The 26,746-nt window shown below is 43.9% G+C and overlaps 1 protein-coding gene across 3 annotated transcripts in view; it reads right to left on the reverse strand.

The window, feature by feature from the left end:
- EPS15L1 (epidermal growth factor receptor pathway substrate 15 like 1) overlaps positions 1-26,746 on the reverse strand; it is a 189,749-nt gene that overhangs the window by 77,925 nt on the left and 85,078 nt on the right. For all 3 annotated transcript variants that reach the window (XM_069962267.1, XM_069962268.1, XM_069962270.1), the window contains 2 exons: positions 24,548-24,611; positions 19,045-19,127 (listed from right to left, as the gene is read on the reverse strand). In XM_069962267.1, coding sequence (XP_069818368.1) covers positions 19,045-19,127; positions 24,548-24,611 — 147 coding nt within the window. The remainder of the gene's footprint in view (positions 1-19,044; positions 19,128-24,547; positions 24,612-26,746) is intronic.

The raw sequence follows: 26,746 nt of genomic DNA on the forward strand, positions 1-26,746 counted from the left end.
ATTGTAAATACATACAAAATTTTATAACAGCATACAGGATAATAAAAGCATTGTAAGAATACAATGAAGGACACAAATTATTCCCATAAGCTTTCTTTCACAATGCAAACAAACAATGATTCACAACATAATCAGACAGTACTATTAAAATACAATAAAGAACTCAAAAACCAGTAAAACCGCGCACTTAGCGATTCTTGCACTGGCGCATATCGGCTCACATGGTATAGATATATTGGGAAGTAGTATAGCGTGATGTGGCTGCTATCGTCCCTCATCAGAGGAGGGAAAGAGAGAATACTAAAAGTTAGAAACGGTCAGTGCAGCCCGGAGGTGTAAAATCTATTTGTTGAATAATTAGAGTGATGGCAACACTGTCCCCAAACTTTATTAAACTAAGCCGGACACCCCCTGTGTTTAAATACCAGATTTTCATAAGACACTGCTGTATTCACAAGTGCTTTTGATTCCTGTAGAGTAGGGGATCCATCCATTGGATGGCTATAGCTTTCCTTGCTAGAAACAGCATTGCCCGCAAACAAATGAGCTGATGGTGTGTCCAGATCTCATCATCCAATATGCCAAGCAGACATCCCTTGGGTTCTAAGCGATCGGTTGCTGTAATATACTACTGAGAAGACTAACCACTTCTTCCCAAAAAGAATTACTATGTGGACAATCCCACATCATATGTCTAAAATCCGACCGGGGTGCCTGTACCTGTGACATTCGGAGGAGGAGTGTCTTCCCATCTTATGCAGGCGAATTGGTGTGAGATAACATTGATGAAATATAAATAGCTCCATCAATATATTGCTGATAGCAGGTGACACATAGTTGGGAAGACAATCGGTACGTGTGAACCCACCCCAAGGCTACATGCACACACCGTCAAAATGACAGCCGTTTGTATTCGAGGGCCGTAGTTTTCAAATATGAATAACGTCATTTAAAAATAATGGCCTTAATTTGTCCTTAAATGACAGCTGCCATTTTGACAGTGTGTAAACACAGCCTTAATAAGGCATTTTATAATTAATTATCAAATCTAGTCCCTGTTCTTCACAGGTTTTTACTGAACAAATACAAATCTGCCATGTTTGCCTATAGTTTTTATTAAGTATTATATTACATTCCACTCAAATTCAACTTCTTGTAAGAAATAAACATACCTAAAAGACCAGTTATAAGACTTGGTTAATGCATTTACCTGTATTTTCTACGTAAGGGCGGGTTCACACTACGGAATTCTCGCGGACATTGTCCGCGGAATTCCGTCAGCTGTCCGCCCGCACGGGCACTCGCTTTTTCGCCGGCTCCATAGACACCATTCTATGGGCCGGCGTATTCCGCGATCCGCTAGAAGAAGTGACATGACACTTCTTTCAGCGTATAGCGGAATACGCCGGCCCATAGAATGGTGTCTATGGGGCCGGCGGAAAGGCGCCCAGATGTGCGGGCGGACAGCTGACGGAATTCCGCGGACATTGTCCGCGAGAATTCCGTAGTGTGAACCCGCCCTAACACTGCTCTCCTGTTTGTAATCAGAATCTGGCAGCCGTTGATCTCTGTTCAAAGATCAGAGGTTTGTGAAAGGAACGTAGGTTTCCTCTGGGTTTTGGTTGTAAATTTTTTTTTTTTTTTGAGTGCTAGAAAGTAAAGACCTAGTATCAGGGATGAGTGGGAGGCAAAGTATCATACCATCCTTTTATCAAAGTATCTTCGAAGAATAGGATAACTGCTCTATGGTTAGTAAGCCTAAAACAACTTAAGTGAAGATAAAGAAAACTCATTTTTAAAATGGCCACCTATTTTATCCAGGATTAAAAAAAAACAACACACACACAGTAAGCTTCATGCAAAAACAGCACCACCGCTATCCTCAGGTTGTGTATGGAAGGGGGTGGGGGGAGAGAAGGAGGGTGGCGGTAGGGGACTCAGAGACCGCCCAGGCCAAGGCCCATGTCACCTAGTCAGTGGTGGGGGTGAAAGAAGGCATAGTAAGGCTGGTAGGTGGAGTGGGCTGTTATAGGGTGAGCTGAGTATGGTATTTAGAGTTCAACCAAGGCTTCCATAATTTGAGATCCTATCGTGAGATCTATTTGCCCAACTATCCAGTTCCTCAAATCTAGAGATCTGGTTAGCTCTCTGAAACCATTCTGATGGGTTCAGAGGGAGCGTCTGCCTCTATTTCAGTGAGATAAGAGCTTCAGCAGCAGCTAACAGGGGAGTGGCCATATAATATTTAGCGGGCAGGCGCAAAGCAATAACAGGCATAGAAAGGCGCAATGTGTACCCCGTCACCTCATTGACCACCTCTTCCACCTTAGTCCAGTACGATTTCAACTCCCGACAACTCCACCAAATATGCGTTAACAAACCAGTGTAGAGAAGAAAGCGCCAGCACCAATCAGAAGGGGCTAATTTATAGGCATATAGACACTCTGGCGTCTTGTACTAGCAGAACAGGAGCTTGAAATAGTTCTGTTGTAATAGGACACATCTAGAGAAAGCATGGGAGTGATGCAGTATATGGTGCACCTCTCCTTCCATTAAAGTGATACTTAGCTATCTCTTCCAAGATAATAAGCATTTACACAAAAAGGTTCGGGATAGAGATGGTTAAAGGGAATCTGTCAGCTCCCGGACACTACCTAAGGTGTTGACAGTGTGCTGTAGCTGGCAGCCCCCAGTAAGCATGGTGTCTTTTTGGTAATTTTCCGTGCAGCGTATTATGTACAATCTTATGTCTCCTACTGTCACAGAGCTGTTGTTCGTGCCACACTTGTCATGCATCCTCCTCCCTCTTCATGAATAATCAATGCCGCCTGGCCTCCTGCTCGCTCAGCTGTCAGATTGCAGATCAGTCCTCTATAGGAAGGTTATGTCTGAAAGAATCTTTCCTCTGCAAAGTGTTGGAGCTGTGGTCTAGGGGGTAACTCCCCTGTCTAGAGCCCTGACAGCAGTTCATTCTCTGGTTCGAATCCCCTAAATTGTATCATTATTGTATCATTTTTAAGGCTATGTTCGCACACACAGTATTTTTGCTCAGTATTTTGGTCAGTATTTTGCAACCAAAACCAGAAGTGGATTGAACACTGAAAGGCTATGTTCACACACTGTTAAAATTGAGTGGATGGCTGTCATTTAAAGGGGTACTCCAGTGGGGGGGGCCTTTTTTGCTGGGAGCGGGGAGGAGGTGGCCGAGGGAAAAGACGTCCACTCACCTCCCTGGTTCCAGCGGCGGGTCCCGCATCGCGGCGCTCTGCTGCCTGGTTCCCGGCCGCTTCCCGGTGTCTGACACGGGCCCGAGACGAGACGTCTCAGGTCCGCTCAGCCACTCAGTGAACGAGGCGGGATCCGTTTCAAGTCCGCTCAGATCCCGCCTCCTTCACTGAGTGGCTGAGACGTCACGTCTCGGGCCCGCGTCAGACACCCGGAAGCGGCCGGGCACCTGAGCGCCGCGATGCGGGACCCGCCGCTGGAACCGGGGAGGTGAGTGGACGTCTTTTCCCTAGGCCACCTCCTCCCCGGTCCCAGCTAAAAAGTGCCCCTTCGCTGAGGTACCCCTTTAACCCTTTAAGGACATGGCCCATTTTCGTTTTTACGTTTTCGGTTTTTCCTCCTTGTGTTTAAAAGGTCATAGCACTTGCATTTTTCCACCTAGAAACCCACATGACCCCTTATTTCTTGCGTCACTTATTGTACTTTGCAATTACAGGCTGAATTTTTGCATAAAGTACACTGCGAAACCAGAAAAAAATTCAAAGTGTGGTGAAATTGAAAAAAAAAACGCATTTCTTTTATTTGGGGGAAATGTGTTTTTACGCCATTCGCCCTGGGGTAAAACTGACTTGTTATGCATGTTCCTCAAGTCGTTACGATTAAAACGATATATAACATGTATAACTTATATTGTATCTGATGGCCTGTAAAAAATTCAAACCGTTGTTGACCAATATACATTCCTTAAAATCGCTCCATTCCCAGGCTTATAGCGCTTTTATCCTTTGGTCTATGGGGCTGTGCGAGGTGTCATTTTTTGCGCCATGATGTGATCTTTCTATCGGTACCTTGATTGCGCATATACGACTTTTTGATCGCTTTTTATTACATTTTTTCTGGATTTGATGCGACCAAAAATGCGCAATTTTGCACTTTGGGATTTTTTTGCGCTGACGCCGTTTACCGTACGAGATCAGGAATGTGATTAATTAATAGTTCGGGCGATTACGCACGCGGCGATACCAAACATGTTTATTTATTTATTTATTTGTTTACTTTTATTTAAAACCTGGGAAAAGGGGGGTGATTCAGACTTTTATTAGGGGAGGGGGATTTTTACTATTAACAACACGTTTTTGTTTTTTTTTACACATATACTAGAAGCCCCCCTGGGGGACTTCTAGTATATACACTTGGATCACTCATTGAGATCTCTGCAGCATAGATATGCTGCAGAGATCCATGAGATCGGCACTCGTTTGCTTTCGGCTGCTGCAGCCGGAAACAAACGAGTGCCGAGCCGAGGACGGCGCCATCTTGGACGCGTCCCCGGCCGGCATCAGTAACGGAGATCGCTCCTCCGGGACAAGGTCCCGGAGGAGCGATCTCCCCCACTAGACACCAGGGAAACGTTGCCTCCGGTAATCGGAGGCAGCTGTCAACTTTGACAGCTGCCTCCGATTAGCTAATTAGCGGGCACGGCGATCGGACCGTGCCCGCTAATAGCGGCGGTCCCGGGCTACACGCGGCACCCGGGATCGCGGCACTTCAAAGCGGGGCCGCCGCGCGGCCCCGCTTTGAAGTGCTAATGAGGACATAGGACGTACCGGTACGTCCTATGTCCTTAAGAGGTTAATGGCAAATAATTACTGTTTTTTTAAAACAACGTCCAATATTTGCCATTAAATGGCGGCCATCTGCTCAATTTCACCAGTGTGAGAACATAGCCTTTCTGTGTTCTCAATCCACTCCTGGTTTTGGTTGCAAAATACTGACCAAAATACTGAGCAAAAATACTGTGTGTTGAACATAGCCTTAAAAATGATTCAATAATGAGGGAAAGAAAGACATCTATTTAATTTCCATCAGGAGATTCGAACCAGAGAATGAACTGCTGTCAGGTCTCTAGACAGGTGAGTTACCCCTAGACCACAGCTCCAACACATTAGGGAGGAGAGATTCTTTGAGAGATAACCTGCCTACAGAGGACTGATCTGCAATCTGACAGCTGAGCGAGCAGGAGGCCGGGCAGCATTGATTATTCATGAAGAGGGAGGAGGATGCATGACTAGTGTGGCACGAACAACAGCTCTGTGACAGTAGGAGACATAAGATTGTACATAATCCACTGCACGGTAAAAATTACCAAAAAGGCACCATGCTCACTGGGGGACTGCCAGCTACAGCACACTGTCAACACCTTAGGTAGTGCCCGGGAGCTGACTGATTCCCTTTAATAAAGGAAAGCTGGATCACAGCAGCTACCTGCACCACCAGATGTAACTCTACCCTAATATTGAAACTACCCACTTAAATATGGACTATGGGCATAGTTCAGAGACAATCAATTTTTTCTATTAATTATTTAAAAATATATGACAATGTAATATAATATTACCACTAGATAAAATCAACTTGTCCACACAGCCAGCAATAATACACAGAGTGAAAATAATATTATATAAAGTGCTTAGTGGGCTCAGCAATACACATTTTAGGGGTAAACACAGCCTTTGCCTAGTCCCGTATTGCATTCCCCTTACTGTATGTAGCACTCACCCATTCTGCTGTATGGACTGGAGCTGTCCCAACCCACATTTCGCTTAGTCAGCTTCCCCAGAATAGTTTTTCAAATTCCGTAGGTTCCCTGGTGAATGGGTTCCCTCCCAAGTAACTACTTGGAAGCATTTGGAGAGATGGGCAACATGCAAAAAGTCTAAACACTCCTGCACCAAAGCCATGTCTAATTTATGGTCTGAATCAAGTAGCTCAGGAATACTGTTTGGACCAAAACAATTCTACATGTGGACATATGTGGGTGTGGGGTCACCCACCAGCCAGGGAACCAGCACAGCTGGCATAACCCTGGCAGGTGATTGTTTCAATTGTAACCTCAATCCCTTCCATACCAGGAGGGCTCCCTTTACCGTGGGGAGTAATGCAGGGTCATTGATGGATTTCACTGAAGGCAAGCAATGCAGCTTCAAATCACCCGAGAGACGAGGGCTAGGGGACTGGGAGGATGAAATGCGTGCCGGGGCAACAAGGTCTAGCCACCTCCCCAGTTGAACCGCTTAGTAATAGATCGGAACATCAGGGAGACCAATCTCTCATTTATACTGACAGTGCACATGTAAACCATGTGAGGTACGCAACCTTTTCCCCTTCCACATAAATCTAGAGAACATACTTTGCAGAAAAAAAGAAAGAAAGTGGTTGGTACTGATAGAGGAACCATCTGTAATACATATAATATTTTAGGGGTAATATCTATGGCATTTTTAATCCCGAACAGTTTTTTAACACTATTCCATGATTTTATAAGCATATGTACAGCCGGATATGCACTCCATTCTATCCCCTCTAAACCCCCTGCTTCCAAGATTTCAATCATACCCTCATAGATCCTACCCAATTTCCCCTCTAGATATCTGTACAATTCCACACACCCCCTATTCCATAAATAATTTAACTGTGCCGCCAAAAAATACAGTCTCATATCCGGCAACCCTACTCCCCCCTCCCCTTTAGGTAGGCAAAGAAATTTTTGTCGCAATCTCACTCTCTTTCGTCCCCAGATAAGTTTATTTAGCATTTCTTCTATTTTTTTTAAGGTATTATCCTTTATCCAGATCGGCGTGGCACAAAATAAATACAACAATTTTGGCAGAATGATTGTTTGGGCAAGCATAACTATCTGCTTTGGAGTATACTAATTTTATCCATATATCTACTTTATCATTTATAGCTTTTAGTACTTTAAACGTATTGTTTTCATGGAACTCATCAATCTTTCCTGATATCTCTACCCCTAGATATCTGAAGCTTTCCCCTTTCTTCAACACCCTCATCTTCTCATACCTCTCACCTCCCTCTCCCACCGGGTCCTCTAGTAACGGCAACAAGATGGATTTGTCCCAATTAATTTTTAACCCTGAAAAGGTCCCATAACTCTCTATCACATTCACTACATACTTAACAGTCGTCTCAGGTTTACTAAGAAAAAGCAAAGTATGGAACAATATTAGACTAAGAGAGATATATAAAATAGGAAGTCTTAAAAATCTAAAAAAAGCAGGGATAAGGAAAGTGAGAGATGTTTTCTTAAATGGGAAATTGAAAACATGGCAGCACTTAAGGAAAGAGTTTGGCTTAGAGGGGAAAGAGTGGTTTGAATACGTACAGCTGAAACATGCAGTTGGTGATACTGAAGATAAAAATCTATTTATGGTGGAGTCAACTCCGGAAATGATATCCCTGTTAAATAGAGGGGGGGGGGGGGGGTATAAAAAAAAGGGGTATCAAGAATATATGGGAAATTTATAGAAGGAACCCAGGGGAAAAGGGAAATGGGATGTAGGGGGAAGTGGGAAAAGGAACTAGGGAAATTGTCTGAGGGGCAATGGGAGAATATACTAAAAAATGTTAAAAAAGTGTCTTGCATGACTGATGGAATTGTGGAATTACACAATAATTAAAATAGTGTGAATCAGGAATAAAAAAAAATACATAATCTGAAAAATTGTATGGTGTAAACATGTTCTAATAATTCTACTGTGCCTAGATACTGAGCAATAGGCTACTGTTTTGTTCACATCTTTCTGTGCAATGATCAGATCTTGGGTGCAGCTTAAAAAGAAACCCTCAAGAAAAACTACAGAGCAGCTGAGTTCAAAACATGTCCTGTTTAGCTTATCTGTGCCATCAGCGGAGCAGTGCATGTGTGGTTTACACTGCCAATGATGGGAAAGTTTTCAGCAAGAAAAACTATAAAGTACCTCTGGTTTATTATACCAGCACTGGACACTGTATACACGCTGTATACTGAGAGCTTCAAAGGAAAGCCGCACAGAACAGTATCACAAGCCATGATTGGCCCATAAATTGTGCACCTCTGTCATACATAGGATAGCTGACTGTAACCCAATCTCATTCAGGCATAGCAGCCGACACTACCATATCATGTCACACAAAGTATTAATGATTTTACATGTTGCAAAACCAAAAGAGTGGTATATGCTAATTAAGTGATTGTGGGACTTTTTTTTATAAGGAAAACTTTTAGCTCCCTTAACTGTAGGTGTTATGAACATGTTTGGTCATCAAATACAAAAAAAGGGAAAATAACTCTGGGCAAGATTATAACAAAATACTTTTGCAAAAAGACGCCCAATGGATAATGATTACCGGAGCATAAAGAGAAAATTGTCTAAATGACAAAATAGATCTAAGCATGTCTTCAGGATCACTAGATTAGATACAATGTATTGATCTTAATTGTTTTTTTAATACCCACTCTTGCACATCACAACAGGTATTATTTAACCTAAGACTTAGGAGAGGTGATGTCTGAAGAAGTATGCATGCGTGCGAAACAGCTGCTTTGTTTGTGAAGTGTTTGGCGACTTTGCCCGCTTCTTTAAATGAAAAGTTACACCATGCGGTGAGTGCCCTATACGAGTACCTTTTTGCATTTACTGTGCCCCAAGCTACTACATAGTCTACTACACTCACCGGCCACTTTATTAGGTACACCATGCTAGTAATGGGTTGGACCCCCTTTTGCCTTCAGAACTAGCTCAATTTTTCGTGGCATAGATTCAACAAGGTGCTGGATACATTCCTCAGAGATTTTGGTCCATATTGACATGATGGCATCACACAGTTGCCGCAGATTTGTCGGCTGCACATCCATGATGCGAATCTCCCGTTCCACCATATCCCAAAGATGCTCTATTGGATTGAGATCTGGTGACTGTGGAGGCCATTTGAGTACAGTGAACTCATTGTCATGTTCAAGAAACCAGTCTGAGATGATTCTAGCTTTATGACATGGCGCATTATCCTGCTGAAAGTAGCCATCAGATGTTGGGTACATTGTGGTCATAAAGGGATGGACATGGTCAGCAACAATACTCAGGTAGGCTGTGGCGTTGCAACGATGCTCAATTGGTACCAAGGGGCCCAAAGAGTGCCAAGAAAATATTCCCTACACCATGACACCACCACCACCAGCCTGAACCGTTGATACAAGGCAGGATGGATCCATGCTTTCATGTTGTTGACGCCAAATTCTGACCCTACCATCCGAATATCGCAGCAGAAATCGAGACTCATCAGACCAGGCAACGTTTTTCCAATCTTCTACTGTCCAATTTCGATGAGCTTGTGCAAATTGTAGCCTCAGTTTCCTGTTCTTAGCTGAAAGGAGTGGCACCCGGTGTGGTATTCTGCTGTTGTATCCCATCTGCCTCAAAGTTCGACGTACTGTGCGTTCAGAGATGCTCTTCTGCCTACCTTGGTTGTAACGGTTGGCTATTTGAGTCACTGTTGCCTTTCTATCAGCTCGAACCAGTCTGCCCATTCTCCTCTGACCTCTGGCATCAACAAGGCATTTCCGCCCACAGAACTGCCGCTCACTGGATGTTTTTTCTTTTTTGGACCATTCTCTGTAAACCCTAAAGATGGTTGTGCGTGAAAATCCCAGTAGATCAGCAGTTTCTGGAATACTCAGACCAGCCCTTCTGGCACCAACAACCATGCCACGTTCAAAGGCACTCAAATCACCTTTCTTCCCCATACTGATGCTCGGTTTGAATTGCAGGAGATTGTCTTGACCATGTCTACATGCCTAAATGCACTGAGTTGCCGCCATGTGATTGGCTGATTAGAAATTAAGTGGTAATGTGCAGTTGGACAGGTGTACCTAATAAAGTGGCCGGTGAGTGTATATATTGAGGCCACTGAAGACATAGACAGTGGGATCAGAATGAAAATATCTGAACATGTAGAAGAATATCTAACCCAGCTCACCCAGCTCTGTTTCACGTGATAAGACACCCTCATAAGGAAATTCAACGGGGCACGTCTTTTCTCACTGACAAAGAGTGGGGAGCAGAGCATGCGGTGACCGTGCCTCTTTAAAGGGAATGTATTACCTAAATTTTGTTTTACTGCTTAGTAGCAGATACAAAAAAAAATTGCTCTTCTATTCCAATATATTTATATTTTCTGACTTTCTTTAATTTTATTTTACTTTTTGTACAATGTTATGGGGGCTGTCATCTTGCCTGGGCTTTTTTTAACAGCATTTAGTGACATGTTTTACAGCAAGACTCATGGAAAATAGATGGGCACATGTCCCATTGAGATAAATGTGGAACGGTCCTGAGCCCGCCTTGTGACCTGTAAAGAGGTCATTTCACAGAGAGCTGATATTGTCTCCTCTATCTACTGATGTCACATGTCACTGCAATGCTGTACAGATCACTTTACAGCAGCCTCCTCATCACTAAAGACAGAACTGGAAGCCTCAGATTAGTTTTAGTCCCAGTGGTGAGAATAAAACCTGCAAGATTTTAGGATTATTGTATACTATAGATAGAAAAAAAAAAAAAGGAAAATTAGAAAAAAGGTTATTTAAACAATAAGTCATTTTTTTTAAGACACATTCCCTTTAAGCATTACGTGTTATGAAAGCTGTGTTCTAAGAATGGGTATATAATAAAATACAGCTCCAGAAAAACACAAAAAATCCCTTAAAAAGTAGGGGTCCCCAATCATTGGGCCTTGGACCTTTACAGGTCACAGCTCGAGCAGTGTGGATGCTACGCTAAGCTTCTTTTCCTCTGGAGCCTTTCAAGTTAATTTAGTAGCTCATATATTGCCAAAACCACTCAGGGTGCCTTCACACACACACCGGATCGGCGGTGGATTTCACGCTGCGAATTCGCAGCAAAATCCGCTGCGGATCCAGTTCCTTGTTCATCCTAAAGAGAATACATACTCGCAGCGGGATTGACGTCCCACTGCGTGTATGTAAGTTAACGCCCTGCAGGTCTGAGCATACATTACCTGCTCCACGCTCCGGCTGACTTCGGGGGTTCTTGGCTGGATGTCCCGCTCAGCCAATCAGTGGCTGCGGCAGGGCAGCACACTGATTGGCTGAGCGGGACAAGCAGATGCCAGGAGCCCCCGGAGCAAGCCAGAGCGCCGAGCAGGTAATACATGTTCCGGACGGAGGGGGTTTAATTTACGTACACGCAGCGGGATGTCAATCCCGCTGCGAGTATGTAATCTCATTGGGATTACATTGAACGGGCACTGGATCCGCAGCAGATTTTGCTGCAAATTCGCAGCATGAAATCCCGCAGCCGGAGCATATATTACCTGCTCTGCACCTCAGCTGCATGTGAGACTCCCAGCACCTGTCGGTCCCCATGAGCGAGTCAGTGCACACATTTAGTCGACAATCGACATGTGTTAAAGGACCCTAAACTACATAAAAACTTTGACATATTTTTTAAGTTTACATACCATAGTATGTAGACAAAGTAGGGTATACCATGAAAATACAGATACAGTCTCTGGCGTCGGTTAACCGACCTCAACTTTGCGAGGACTGTATCTGCGGTATTTCACGTTTTTGTGCTGTATGTGCAGATGCTGGCGTGTCAGAGCCAGGCAGGAGGTGGCTGCAACAGATCACAAGACGCGGATACTGAGCCCAGGGTGCACCGCAGCCTCAGTGTCCTGCGCTCCCCTACCCGTGCTAGACCAGACCGCTTCTGCTGGGGTGACCGCTCTGCCCCCTCCTCCTCCTATCATTGCCGGGACTCGTCCTTTCAAATAGGGCAATTCCCGCGCAGAGCAGTGATCTGGAGCCAGAGTGGTTCCAAGGCTGCATTCACTGTCACGCTGCCACAGCTATCCTCCTCCATGTGACAGCAGAAGCCTTCATGAGGTGACCTCTTACTACTGCGCTGCCGTCCACACAGCCCTCCCCTGTCACTCATAGCCCGCAGGTCAGATAACGGTCGATGCTGAGAAAGGGACAGTGTCTGTAGTAGCGTCAGGTTACTGCACGGAGGAGCCGCTTTCTTATCACTGACACCTGAGGCAGAGGCTAAAAGCTATAGATTGTAAGCCCTCGCGGGCAGGGTCCTCTTCCCCATGTACCAGTCTGCCATCTGCCTTCATGTAATGTGTTTTGATCTTGCAATGTTCTTGTTTGTTACCCCTGTCGCCTGCATATAGCTCTGGAATTAAGTGCACTTTATAAATAAATAAATAAAATAATAATAATAATAATAATAATAATAATAATAATAATAATAAGGTTTCCCCATTTTCCATGTACACTCAGGCTCTGGCTGTGTCTGGAACAGCAGAGCTGTCACACAGAAGGAAGGGGGACAGGTCCCTATATATACACTATGTACAGAGAAGGAAGGGGGGCAGGTCTCTTTATATACTATATACACACAGGGGGGTACTGTCCCCCTTCCTCCTGTGTGTAAATAGTGTATATATAGGGACCTGTCCCCCTTCCTTCTGTGTGTACATAGTGTATATATAGGGACCTGTCCCCCTTCCCCCTGTGTGTAGATAGTGTGTATTTATAGGGACCTGTCTCCCTTCTGTGTGTGTGTATATATAGGGACCTGTTCCCCTTCCTACTGTGTGTAAATAGTGTATACATAGGGACCTGTCCCCCTTCCTCCTGTGTGAACAAATTATATATAGCGACCTGTCCCCCTTCCTCCAGTGTGTGTATATATAAAAATTTGTCCCCCTTTCTCCTTTGTGTACATAGTATATATAGCGACCTGTCCCCCTTCCTCCTGTGTGTATATATAGCGACCTGTCCCCCTTCCTCCTGTGTGTACATAGTATGTATATATATATATAGCAACCTGTCCCCCTTCCTCCTGTGTGTATATATAGCGACCTGTCCACCTTTCTCCTGTGTGTATATATAGCGACCTGTCCCCCTTCCTCCTTTGTGTACATAGTATATATAGCGACCTGTCCCCCTTCCTCCTGTGTGTATATATAGCGACCTGTTCCTTCTGTGTGTATATATAGCGACCTCTTCCTCCTGTGTGTGTATATATAGTGACCTGTCCCCCTTCCTCCTGTGAGTACATAGTATATATAGCGACCTGTCCCCCCTTCTTCCTGTGTGTACATAGTGTAGGGATGTCACGATACCAGAATTTTGAGTTCGATACCAATACCAGCTTTCTTATTTCGATACTCAATACCAATTCGATACTAAATAAAGTATAAAGTTTAAAAAAAATAAGTAACAATACAAATATAAACGATATACTTATTTATGTGATTTTTGATAACTTTGTTACATTTTATAGTTTGGACAATTACGCATGCAATGGATGTCAAACATGTATGTTCCTTTTCTTCCACTTTTTTTTTTTTTTTTAAAAAGCAAAAGGGATTATTAGAACCTTTTATTGTGATTTTTAAAAAATTTTAATAACACTTTTTAATTCCCCTCTACCCTGCAGCATAACTCCCTGTGCACAACAGCATACCTCCTTGTGCACTACAACTCCCATCATACCTTCTTATGCACTACAACTCCCATCATAACTTCTTATGCACTACAACTCCCATCATACCTTTATGGGGATTTGTAGTGCACACGGAGGTATGCTGGGAGTAGTAGTGCATAAGAAGATATGCTGGGAGTTGTAGTGCATAAGAAGATATGCTGGGAGTTGTAGTGCCCAAGGAGGCATGCTGGGAGTTGTAGTGCCCAAGGAGGCATGCTGGGATGTTGTGTCGGGAGGCTTCTGCTGCACAACTGCAACTCTCAGCATACCTTCTTGTGCACTACAACTCCCAGAATACCCCCTTTGTGCACTACAAATCACCATAAGAAGGTATGCTGGGAGTTGAAGTGGACACTGAGGTATGCTGGGAGTTGTAGTGCACAAGAAGGTATGCCGTGATTTGTTGTATCAGGAGGCTGCTAATTCAAAACTGAAACTCCCAGCATACCTCCTTGTGCACTACAACCCCCAGCATACCTCTTTATGCACAAAAAGGTATGCTGGGGGTTGTAGTGCACAAGGAGGTATGCTGCTGGGAGTTGTAGTGTGTTAGCAGCCTCCTGACATGACTCTCAGCAGCATGCCTTCTTGTGCACTACAACTCCCAGCATACCTCCCTGTGCACAAAGAGGTATGCTGGGGGGTTGTAGTGAACAAGGAGGTATGCTGCTGGGAGTTGTAGTGCGTTAGCAGCCTCCTGACACAACAACTCCCAGCATACCTCCTTGTGCACAACAACTTCCCACAAGAAGGTATGCTGCGAGTTGTTGTGTCACTGTACCCGGGGGAAGGGTGGTGGTGGGGGATCGGGCAGGTGCGGGGGACCATGCTGCACGGGCGGGTGCGGGGGACCATGCTGCTCGGGGCGGGTGCGGAACTGGCAGGTGCTGGATGGTGGGGAACTGCCGGGTGGGAATGGAATAGTTAAATGACTGCCGCCCGAACACGCTCGCGGGCCGCAGTCATTAGCAGTGGGGGCCGCTCCATATGCAGCAGACTCCTGCTGCATATGGAGCGGCTCGGGAAGGGTTAAATGCTGCTGTCAGTTGTGACAGCGGCATTTACCCTGAATAGCCAGCACTAGCGCTCGCTATGTGCCGGCTATTTGAATTTGCCGCCGCCGGGAGCGGAGACCACGTGGGCGGAGGAGGGGACACCAGGGGGCCGGGGGTTGCACACAGAGAACACGTCCGGCGCTCAACTAGCCGCTGCCCGTGTTCTCTGCTCTATACTTTATATTAAGCTGCTCTATTATGCAGCTTAACATAAAGTATCGATACCAGGAAATCCTGGTACCGAACCGTTTTTATGCCCGAAATATCGATAGTAGTATCGATATTTCGGTGCATCGTGCATCACTAACATAGTGTATATATAGGGACCTGTCCCCTTCCTCCTGTGTGTACATAGTATGTGTAGCGACCTGTCCCCCTTCCTCCTGTGTGTACATAGTATATATAGGGACCTGTCCCCCTTCCTCCTTTGTGTACATAGTATATATAGCGACCTGTCCCCCTTCCTCCTGTGTGTATATATAGCGACCTGTCCCCCTTCCTCCTGTGTGTACATAGTATGTATATATATAGCGACCTGTCCACCTTCCTCCTGTGTGTATATATAGCGACCTGTCCCCTTCCTCCTGTGTGTATATATAGCAACCTGTCCCCCTTCCTCCTGTGTGTATATATAGCGACCTGTCCACCTTCCTCCTGTGTGTATATATAGCGACCTGTCCCCCTTCCTCCTGTGTGCATATATAGCAACCTGTCCCCCTTCCTCCTTTGTGTACATAGTATATATAGCGACCTGTCCCCCTACTCCTGTGTGTATATATAGCGACCTGTTCCTTCTGTGTGTATATATAGCGACCTCTTCCTCCTGTGTGTATATATAGCGACCTCTTCCTCCTGTGTGTGTATTTATAGTGACATGTCCCCCTTCCTCCTGTGAGTACATAGTATATATAGCGACCTGTCCCCCCTTCTTCCTGTGTGTACATAGTGTATATATAGGGACCTGTCCCCCTTCCTCCTGTGTGTACATAGTATGTGTAGCGACCTGTCCCCCTTCCTCCTGTGTGTACATAGTATATATAGGGACCTGTCCCCCTTCCTCCTGTGTGTACATAGTATATATAGGGACCTGTCCCCCTTCCTCCTATGTGTACATAGTGTATATAGAGACCTGTCCCCCCTCCTGTGTGTACGTAGTTGTATAACTCTGATGAGACCCCATAATATTGACAACAGACTAATAGACAAAAGGGTGTGGCTTACAAAGGAGCGTGTGATAATTATAGCTTAGTTATCGTTACCCCAGCTACATGTGCGATTAACCGCAATATTGATTTAGGCCAATATCGCCCAGCCTTAAGACAAAGGAGTATTTTTTATCAAAAATATTTCACTTAAAAAAAATTTCTTGCAATGTTTTGCATTGACTAACAAAGAAACATAAACAATGGATTGTTCCATGATTCATTAAAGGCATTGGCCACTTTGTAGTAAAATAGTTCAGTATGTAGTATAAGTAAAGTGTACCCACTGCACTTATTGCACTGACAGCAGCTCCCTGTGTACCCCACAAAGCTAAAATCAGCCCATAGAAGCCAATAGAGGGGAGAGGGGCCAAGAGGGACAAGTAAGCAGGAAGTGCTGAGATACAGTGTGTGGAGATTGGGGAATCTCAGCCTTGTGAATACAGAAGGAAGCTTATTTTGCCTAATAAAATCTATTAGAGTTTCTTAAATTCCCTTGTACTACTGTTTTTTGCAAAGCTGATTAAAAGGACAGTTAACCAAAGGAACAGTCTTGTCCTGCATGCATCATGACTGTTAAATCAATTCATGGGCTCCGTAACAGTCTAGTTTGCAAAGGTTTCTGATGTGGATGTTGAACCTCAAAAGGTGGTACAATTTTGCAACAACACTTTGCAGTTTTACAACCTGGCCAGGAGCACCTTTGATGTGCATGAAATAAGAGCAGAGAAGATATTTCCTTTACATAGGCGTGGCTGCACACGTTTTCATCTTTCACACAAAAATCTAAATCGTTTTGCAAACTCGGGAACTTGACTGATATCTATTATCATGAAATGGTATTACACGTGAAAGTAATTATTCATCTTATTGCAGGCAACATAAAGAAAAACTCAGGAATCCACAGAGTTAAAAACCTGCTAATCCACTTCACTGCCAACATAGGAAGTAGAAGGACCTGTAGGAGAGGTCAGATATGGCTGCAGAGAAGGTACATAAAACAATACCTTGGAAGAAAATTCTGTATTCTCTTGCTTGGGTAAGGAGCAACAGTAGGATGGAAGGGAAAAAAATGTTGAGTGCGCCAAACATTGAGAGGTTTCAGTTCTGCACCTAAACACTGAAGCTGGGCACATAGGCACATAATCCTACAGAAATGTAAACAAAGCAGTGCACTGGATGTGTCTGGAGCTAAACAGGCAAATTATGTTTGGAGGTTAAGAGGTTTTCCAGGTTGGAAAAAAAAAAATTACAACCATTGGATACTCTCCTTCTGCATGTCCTTCCCTGATCTACTCGAATGTGTCTGTTTCCTTCAGCAGATGATACTCCTGGCATGTAATCACTGGTCTCAGAAGCCAGTGCAGTGTTTTCAGAATGCCATCAGCAGAGCAGGAGAAGCATGCCATCCACCAAAGTAAACAGAGGCAGCAGGTAAGACCAGAGCAGAGACGCTCCACTCAGAAAGCAAAATACAGGTAGGTATATTTATTTTGTTTTACAATCCAGCAATTATTTGTTCCTTTAGAGTAAAATTTTGAAATTCAGGAACCGAACACGTAATGTATTGGTGTTTGTATGGCTACCCTAAGCAATACATTACAACAGCACTTAATGAAAAGCCGTAAGAGGTGTGCCCATATTGTCGAGTGGCAATAATGCATTTACTAGGTTAATGTACTGCTAAAACCTCAGTAGAGTAGTAGAAATAGTACAAGCCACACAGTTGTGGCTAAACAATCAGAACTTCAGTCATACACCCAAAATAAAGGAGCCCTTGAGGTGCCCAATGTAGGCATTAGTCCTGCTTCACACTGAATATAGCTACAGCTATGGCTCCTTAAGTATTTAAAAGCCCCAGCAGGATAGTTAGATATTAGAGATGAGCGAACCGGGTTGGGTTCGAGTTCATCCTTGGATAAAGCCCTAAAGCTATGTGGAAAACATGGATATAGTCATTGGCTGTATCCATCTTTTCCAGACAACCTTAGAGCTTTATCCAAGTTCAGCAGCCACTGCTAATCAAATGCCGAACGATCGAGTTCGGATGGACTCGAACCCGATTCGCTCATCTCTATTAGATATCCTTCAAAGCAATTGTACACTACTATCTACCTACATCAAGCTATTCTGCTGCCCTCACTGCAGTTAATGACACATAAAACAGCTGATACAGATGCAATGTGCATATGTGGGAGACAACCTGTAGAGATTCAGGAAAGACTCCAGGAAAGATTTACGTTTAGTCAGCTATTCCTCAGTTGTGTACTATAGATAACATATACACATTAAAAGGTTGTGCAGCACTGTACAAAGGTAAAAGGGGTTGACCAGTTAATAGGAAAATTGTTCAGTGTACAGTATTAGTAAGTGAACTCACTGTATATACTGACAGCAGGTCCCTGTGTACCTCAAAGCAAAAATCGGACTCCCCTCCTCCAGGCTGGGCTGCCCTGCCCTGTTCTGTGGTGAGTCTCTCCATAAGAAAGCCAAAAAGGAGGAGCATGTGACTATGCCCCACCCCCAAGTGTCCAACCCTGAGCCTTTATATGCCGAGGGAGAACACTGGAGGTGGGGCATGGTCACATGCTCCTCCATGTCGGCCATCTTATAGACAGACTTACCAGAGCAGGGCAGCACAGCCTGGAGGAGGGAAATCTGATTTTAGCTCTATGAGGAACACAAGGAGCTGCTGTAAAAAATATGAATACACTTAATTATACTACACACAAAATAATTTTACTATAAAGCAAAGAACCCCTTTAACCTTTAAAAAAAGAAATACAGAAACTGCTCTAAGATGCATGGGACAGCCTAAATCCATTTCAAATATTTAAAAGCACAAGATAAAAGTGTTTACTTTAAAGCCATTCCTGTTAACAGTATGCACCAACTAATGGAAAACAATAGGTTAGAATAGCTAAATAATTCTGTGAAAAACAAGTGCCAACTTCAGAGATAAAACCACATTTGCCGTGTTTATTACACCTAACACTCACAGCTTTTGAAGTGGTGAGAGAGATACTAGAGAGCTCCAGGTTTCAGTATGAGCGGATGGCAGGAGCTCAACATGGTAATTCTGCCACCTAGTGGTGGATAACCAAGCTAGAAATAATTACAAGTTACAGGGTTATTCTGCATTATCCAACCCACTGAATAAAAAAAAAAAACATGGCATTGAGTTAATGGAAATGTTATACTTACCTTAGACATGTGGCTAAAATCTGCAAAACTTTCATTACTGCTGAATGCACTGCTTCCAAAAGGATCCAGCGTTCCAAAAGGGTCTGAAAAATGCCACAAAAGTAATTGTAACAAACATTTCAAGTAATTGATTTTGCATATACATAAGATATAGAAATAGAGAATAATATGTCCATTTAGTAATAATTTTAAGTGTCACAGTTGTTTAATTTTTTTATTTTTTTTTTACAGAAATCAATAGTACAGGCGATTTTAAGAAACTTTGTAATTGGGTTTATTAGCCGAAAAATGCATTTTTTTATCACGAAAAAGCAGTTTGAAGCTCTTCCCCTGTCTTCATCACTGTGTATGGGAGAGGGGAGGGGTGGAGGGAGATGAGGCACCAAAACAGGACAACAAAGAGTTAATTTACAACTACATCACTGGCTATCTCCTCGGACAGTCTGACCTCTCTGACCTCTGAATACGGCTTTCATGGAGCTCCCGGCTGTGATTTGTTCCCGGCTTTGTTCTCTGATCTCGGCTGCCAACTCCCCTCCCTTCTCCCCCTCCCCTCTCTATAGAACAAACAGGGTTGTGTCTGATGCGACAGGTCACAACTTCCTGATATTTTGCAGTTAATGGAAAAGAGGGGGGGACCTGGGAAAAGGCTTTTTGAATACAGATAATGGCAAAAATACGACAGTGACTCTTTAAAGGGGTAGTGCGGCACTAAGAAATTATTCACAGAATAACACACATTACAAAGTTATACAACTTTGTAATGTATGTTATGTCTGTGAATCGCCCCCTTCCTGTGTCCCACCACCCCCGCACGTGTACCCGGAAGTGTGGTGCATTATACATACCTGATTCGTGTCGCGCATGTCCGTCATCCTGTGCCAAGACGTCATCTTCGGACGGACGGCCAAACTGCTCCGACTGTCCCTAGTGCCAGCCGCCTTCTGCAGCATCATCAGATGCTCAGCCGCGATTGGCTGAGCATAACTGTGCTCAGCCAATCGCGGCTGAGCACAGTTATGACGCGGCAGAGGGGGGCCGGCATCAGGGACGGCGGCAGCGATTTGGCCGGCCTCCCGAAGATGACGTCTTGGCACAAGATGGCGGACGGGCGCGACACGGATCAGGTATGTATAATGCACCACACATCCGGGTACACGTGCCGGGGGGGGGGGGGGTTGTATAACTTTGTAATGTGTGTTATTCTGTAAATAATGGTTTACCACCGCACTACCCCGGGGGGGGGGGGGGGGGTTGTATAACTTTGTAATGTGTGTTATTCTGTAAATAATGGTTTACCACCGCACTACCCCTTTAACCCTTAGGGGACACAGCCAGTTTTCATTTTTGCGTTTTCGTCTTTCCCTCCTCGTGTATATAAGGCCATAGCGCCTGCATTTTTCCACCTAGAGACCCAAATGAGCCCTTATTTTTAGCGCAACTAATTGTACTTTGCTATGGCAGATGTAATTTTTGCCTAAAATGTGCCGGGAAACCAGAAAAAAATTATATGTGTGGTGAAATTGAAAAAAATAATGTTTTTTTTTTTTTATTTGGGGGGGGGGGGGGGGGGGGGGGGGGGGTTGTTTTTACTATGTTCGCCCTGGGGTAAAACTGACTCATTATATATGTTCCTTAAGTTGTTACGATTACAACGATATGTAACATGTATAACTTTTATTTGATTTGATGGCTTGTAAAAAATTAAAACCTTTTAAAGAAAATATATGTTCCTTAAAATCGCTCCATTCCCAGGCTTATAGCGCTTTTATCCTTTGGTCTATGGGTCTGTGTGAGGTGTCATTTTTTGCGCCATGACATGTTCTTTCTATCTGTACCTTGATTGCGCATATATGACTTTTTGATCGCTTTTTATTACAATTATTCTGGATTTGATGCGACCAAAAATGCGCAATTTTGCACTTTGGGATTTTTTTGTGCTGACGCCGTTTACCGTGTGAGATCAGTAATGTGATTAATTAATAGTTCGGGCGATTACGCACGCAGCGATAGCAAACATGTTTGTTTATTAATTAATTAATTAATTTTTATTTATAAAATGGGGAAAGGGGGGTGATTCAGACTTTTATTAGGGGAGGGGGTTTTGTGTTATTAAAAATACTTTTTTCTTTTACTTTACACATATACTAGAAGCCCCCCTGGAGGACTTCTAGTATATGCACTCTGATCTCTCATAGAGATCCATGCAGTATAGTTATACTGCATGAATCCATGAGATCGGTGTTCTATTACTTTTGGCTGCTGCAGCCAAAAGCAATAGAATGCCGAGCCGGGATCAGCTCCATTACGGAGCAGACCCCGGCCCGGGATGGATGCGGGGATCGCCCCCCCCGCAATCGCGCCGCAGGGGGCGATCCCCCCACTAGACCACCAGGGATGCATATCAGCAAGTATTTAGAAGCAGCTGTCAACTTTGACAGCTGCTTCTAAGTACTTAATTAGCGGGCACGGCGATCGGACCGTGCCCGCTAATAGCCGCGATCCCGGGCTACATGCGGCACCCGGGATCGCGGCAGTTCAGAGGGGGGTCGCCGCGCGACCCCCCTCTGAACTCCCATAGCGGCACGAGGACGTTCAATAACGTCCTGGTGCAGCTATGGGTTAATGTACCATCTTTTGCACACAGTTCCCACTTTTGTATAAGAATGTTATCACTGTTTCAATAATATACAGTTGACTGAATAGGAAAGTAAAAACCATAGGACTATATTGCTCTCAGTAAATAAGTAGGCTATTTATTACCCAACTCTCCTAATTCCTACTGTTAATTAGATCTTTTTCAAAAATTGGTATAAATTTTCAGGTGATATCGAGCCAGGAAATTTGTTATATTGGACACTCAGTCTGTGTGCCAAGATATTAGCAATTACATAATATGCTACATCTCTCTCTAGACTTAGATGGATTAGTCTTTATGGAAACTGTAAAAAAAATGCATAAAACATTGCAATAAGCTGTGAATTTGTTTAAAATCTATTGTAACATAAGGTGCACCAGGATGGGAATGAAAACCTATACCAGCTACTTTAAAGTGTTACTGTCATTTGAGGCTATGCTCAAACAGTAAAATAAAAGCAAAATACAACAGTAAAATAGATATAAAACATGGCCCTTTTTTGAGTCTAATAAACAAACATTAAAAAGGTATTCCCGCCAAGAGCTAAAAAAAATAAAATGCCCCCAAACCTAGCTGGTATCACTCTCCAAGTCCCCCTGAGTATTTTGAGCCATCTCCAATCTTTCTAGCTGGAAGGGTCCTGAGTTACAAGTTTTTCTAAAGGTGCTGACAGGAAAACTACATTTCCCATCATGCTATGCTTCCCTCTGATGAGCTGCTGTTGTGGCAGAGTCGACGATGTGTGTGTGTGGGGGGGGGGAGCACACTGTGGGGGGCTGCTTTAAGAGAGGGAGACAGTGATCAGCAGCTGTCACTGTCTTTATTGTCCTCCTTCACTTCAATGAGCTGGGTTAGAAGCGCTAACCCAGCCTATTGAAGTGAGGGAGGACACGTGATCCCGACTCCAAGGGTGGGGGCCAGGAGCAGTGAGTAGTGTCGGGTTAGACTGAGATTTCTAACCCCTAAAGGGAACCTGTCAAATCCCCCCCCCCCCCCCCCCCCCCCCCCCCCCGTCGCCGAGGCAGAGCCCGGCCGACCGCCCACTAGATACCCTTATACTTACCCCGGAGAACGAAGTCCCGCTCTTGAAACCGCTCCCACTGCCGAGATATCACAGTTGGAAGCCCAGTGCACGGGAAGAGGCATCAGAGATGAGTCTGATGCCCATAGAGAATGAATGGAGCCGTCATTCTCTATGGGCATCGGACTCATCTCTGATGCGTGCGCGCCGGGCCTCCGAGGGTGATATCTCGGCAGCGGGAGCAGCTCCAGGAGCGGACTTCGTTCTCCGGGGTAAGTATTAGGGTCTCTAGCAGGGGGTCGGCCGGGCTCTGCCCCGACACGGGGGATGACAGGTTCCCTTTAAAACGTAACTGTCATTTCAGGATCATTTTTCTGAAAACAATAAATATCAATAGTACAAGCGATTTTAAGAAACTCTGTAATAGGTTTTATTTACCAAAAGAGTTTCCTTCTGTACTGAAAAAGCAGTTTTCCTAGCTCCCCCTGATTTCAGAAGAAGGATTTCTCTGTCCATTATGTGTCTATGGAAAGGGAGGGGCTGAGAGTAGTGAGTGACCAGAACCCGTCTTCATTGGCTTCTCTGTAATGAAGACCGTTTTGCCTGATAAGTGAGGGGGGAGGCTTGGAAATGGCTTTTTAAAGTACAGAAAGAGGCTTTTTAGCCTACTAAAACTAGAGTTTCTTAAAATCGCTTATACTACTGATTTCTGCTTTAAGTAACTGTCTGGAGCAAAGTAGTTTAACCCGTTAAAGTGTACCTATTATTTAAACAAACTTGTGACATGTCACTGCTGAGTGCTGAGACCCCCGCTGATCGCTAGAATGAAGGGACAGACGTGCTCAGCAGCACTCTGCTCTTTTGTCTACATTCTCACTTCTGAAGCCGCAGTGGACAGAATTATAATGGAGCATATGGAACTTCCAGCAATCACGTCTACGGGATGCTCCCATTCTAATTCAGGATGCTCCCATTGGAATTCAGTCCACTGCTACTTAAGCAGTAAGATGGAGATGAAGGTGCAGAGCACGCGCTACTGAGCACATCTGTCCCTTCATAGCAATCACTTGAGGGTACAGCACCTGCACCCCACCGATACAAACTTCTAACATGTCGATATGACATGTGGGAAATTTCTTTAAATGATAGGTACGCTTTATTTGTTGCAATCAAATCATGACTGCAGAATGCAATGGAACAGCAGTTGTCACTTACCTCTATAAGCAGTCCAGTGACACAATCACTGGCTGCCGATGGGCATTCTGAAGTGATATTACATCATGAAAGTAGGGAACTTAAGTAGAAGCATGCAATGGTCATTTCCTTATCTCAAACAATTTATTTAAAATAAAAGCCAACAGTCGTGGGTGTACCCCAACAAAAGTGTCAATGCCTCAATAACTTGTCATGTGCCCTTAAGCACATGACAATTACAGCTCTTCACATGCTGACTTATTGTCCGCAAGCCAAATACCTGAAACTTTTTGTGAGTAGTGTATAACAACTCCCTCCCCCCAAACATACTACTAAAGTACTACATTAATGTGTCAAGTACTACATCAATGTTAGATACTGGGGGAAAAAAACCTTTAAAAGGGAACCTGTCAACCCGGCTGCCGGGGTGAAGCCCGCCTGAGACCCTTTTACTTACCCGTTCCTCAAAGTCCTGGTCCCAGACCGGGACTTCGAGGAAGGGGGGTAAGTATAAGGGGCTCCACCAGGGGTCGGGAGGGCTTCACCCCGGCAGCAGGGGTGACAGGTCTCCTTTAACTCTTTAAAGAAAACTGATAAATAGATGGTAACAAAGCTCTTTATCCTAAGTTTAGTATTTCTGTTCTGCTTACCTGGTTCTTTTTTTGGCAATGTTGAAGATGAGAAAGGATCTCTGCTCTCAAAAGGATCTGACTGCTGTAAGAAAAATAAACTACGTATTAGAAACTACTTAAGAACTAGGAGTTTAAGCAATCTAATGATGATCTATTAACCCTTGTACGGTCTGTGACAACACATCATAGGACTAAAGGGGGTTTCACAAGCATAGTGTGTTATGTAAAAAAGCCATTGTCGTTTTTAGAGCCAAAGCTAGAAATGGATCCAATAGGAAGAAGCTCTTATTTATTTGAAATCACTCTTTGCTCTGGCTCAAAGAACCAAACAACAACTGCCACAAAATATGCTGTTTGAGAAATCTCACTAAAAATGTATAGTTAGGAGCAACTACCAAATTAAGCCAGATTGAGCAATTATCCAAGGTGCATCAGTGATGCCTCAGGGTCCTATTAGTTTTTGCGAAACTGCAAATAAGCGTCTTTGCGAACGACCTGAAATCGTTCACCATAACACACAGAATGATAGTTGTCATTACAAGTGTAATAACGATCATTCGTATACTCTAGAATACGAACGATCGTAATAAACAATGTATATACATACACCAAAAGATTAGCGAACGATTAACAATGATTCTGTCAATTAACAATGTTTGTCAATGGACACTGTCATCCACAATAAAAACTGTCCCCTACTGCTTGTTTTCTTATGTTTATGATACTATCCTCTTTATTGGTACTTGTTTACCATTGGTTTGTTACCAGTTTTTTTAGGGAGATTAATAATAAGGTAAATTCTTTTTTTAAATGGCCAATGTAGTATAGTATTGCAGCTATATACCCACTGGTTTCTTAACCCTTCCCCAATTCCTTTGTACATTTTTCTCAATATACAAAGCTGTTTAATGGCAAATATACGATATGCAACACTAAGGATTGCTTTTACAAACCTTTCAACACCTTTAAAGAATGTAAAATGTATACCTGAAGGTGTAGAGAAATCATGAACTGGATTGATTGCTTATTCAGTTCAAGTCATTCCTCGACAATATAACTTTGGAACTAAACTTTGGAAAAATCTGGCTATGAAATTCATGTCATAAATGTGAAAACCAGATTCAATTGACAGATCAAAAATTAATACAAATAAACACCAAATGAAAGACCAAATCCTGTAATCCATGAACTAATACACAAAAGTCTCAGGACACCCTTTTAGTTAAGAAGCTAAAGGGAAAACTGCATATCTGAGTTGGTGAGGAATCCCATCTTTTATATTATGTCTGGAACATGGACGCCATCTTGAAAGCCACTATTATGGATCAAGGGCAAATTTTTCCAAAGAGAAGGTGGCCATGTAGCATATCATAGGAAACCAGAATTGTCCCAGAAATTGAAAAGTTATCAACACAGAAAGTTGCAACAAAACAGAACATATCCTGTGATGCACAGCTACTTGATGTGCTGTCCATGGTGCTGAAACCAGAGTTGAAGGCGCTTGATCCAATTATTATGGACCTGCACAACAATTTTCTGTGTTAATATTTGAACTACAAGAGATTATGTAAATCTGATTGTGGCTTTCAAAATGGCGACCATGTTGTGGACCTAGCCTAAAACATAGTCTCCCTTAACCCATTACTTGCAGGAGTATTCAGATATGTAATTTTCCCTTTTGTTAGAAATGTCTGAAATGGGCGTGGCAAACCACTGATGGGAGCAGTAGCTTGTAAAAAGAGCTCCTACACGACACAGCTACATTAGTGACCTCACCCTGCTTTAATGCCAATGCACATGGCGAAAAGACCCGTAAGGACCCAGAGACTGGCCTACCATTGGACCTGGAGCTCTCCAGCGTACATTTTACAGTTACTTCACGAGGGGCACCGGCACCTTGGCAGTGCAGCTCCCCAGGCATCAGAGCTGACCTGCCATGCTGCTTGTGCAGCTGCCAGATCCCGAAGCGAATTCCTCCCCCCCTCCCCCCCTTGCAGCCTGCTTCGGTTCCCGGACACTGAGTAATATGCCTGCAACTCTGCTGGGTGAGCGCCTCTCCCCTACACATTGTTCATATGGTAAGGTGCCATCTTGCCTGACAAACACTGTACAGGAGCGTGCAGGAGAATTAACACCTTCGGAGCCAGGCTGCAGCTTCTTAACTAGTATAACTTGTGCCACACAGTAGCAGAGGGACTGGGGGAAAGGGTTGCTAGC

Source organism: Dendropsophus ebraccatus, chromosome 3 (genome assembly GCF_027789765.1).
Source record: "Dendropsophus ebraccatus isolate aDenEbr1 chromosome 3, aDenEbr1.pat, whole genome shotgun sequence".
Lineage (NCBI taxonomy): Eukaryota > Metazoa > Chordata > Amphibia > Anura > Hylidae > Dendropsophus > Dendropsophus ebraccatus.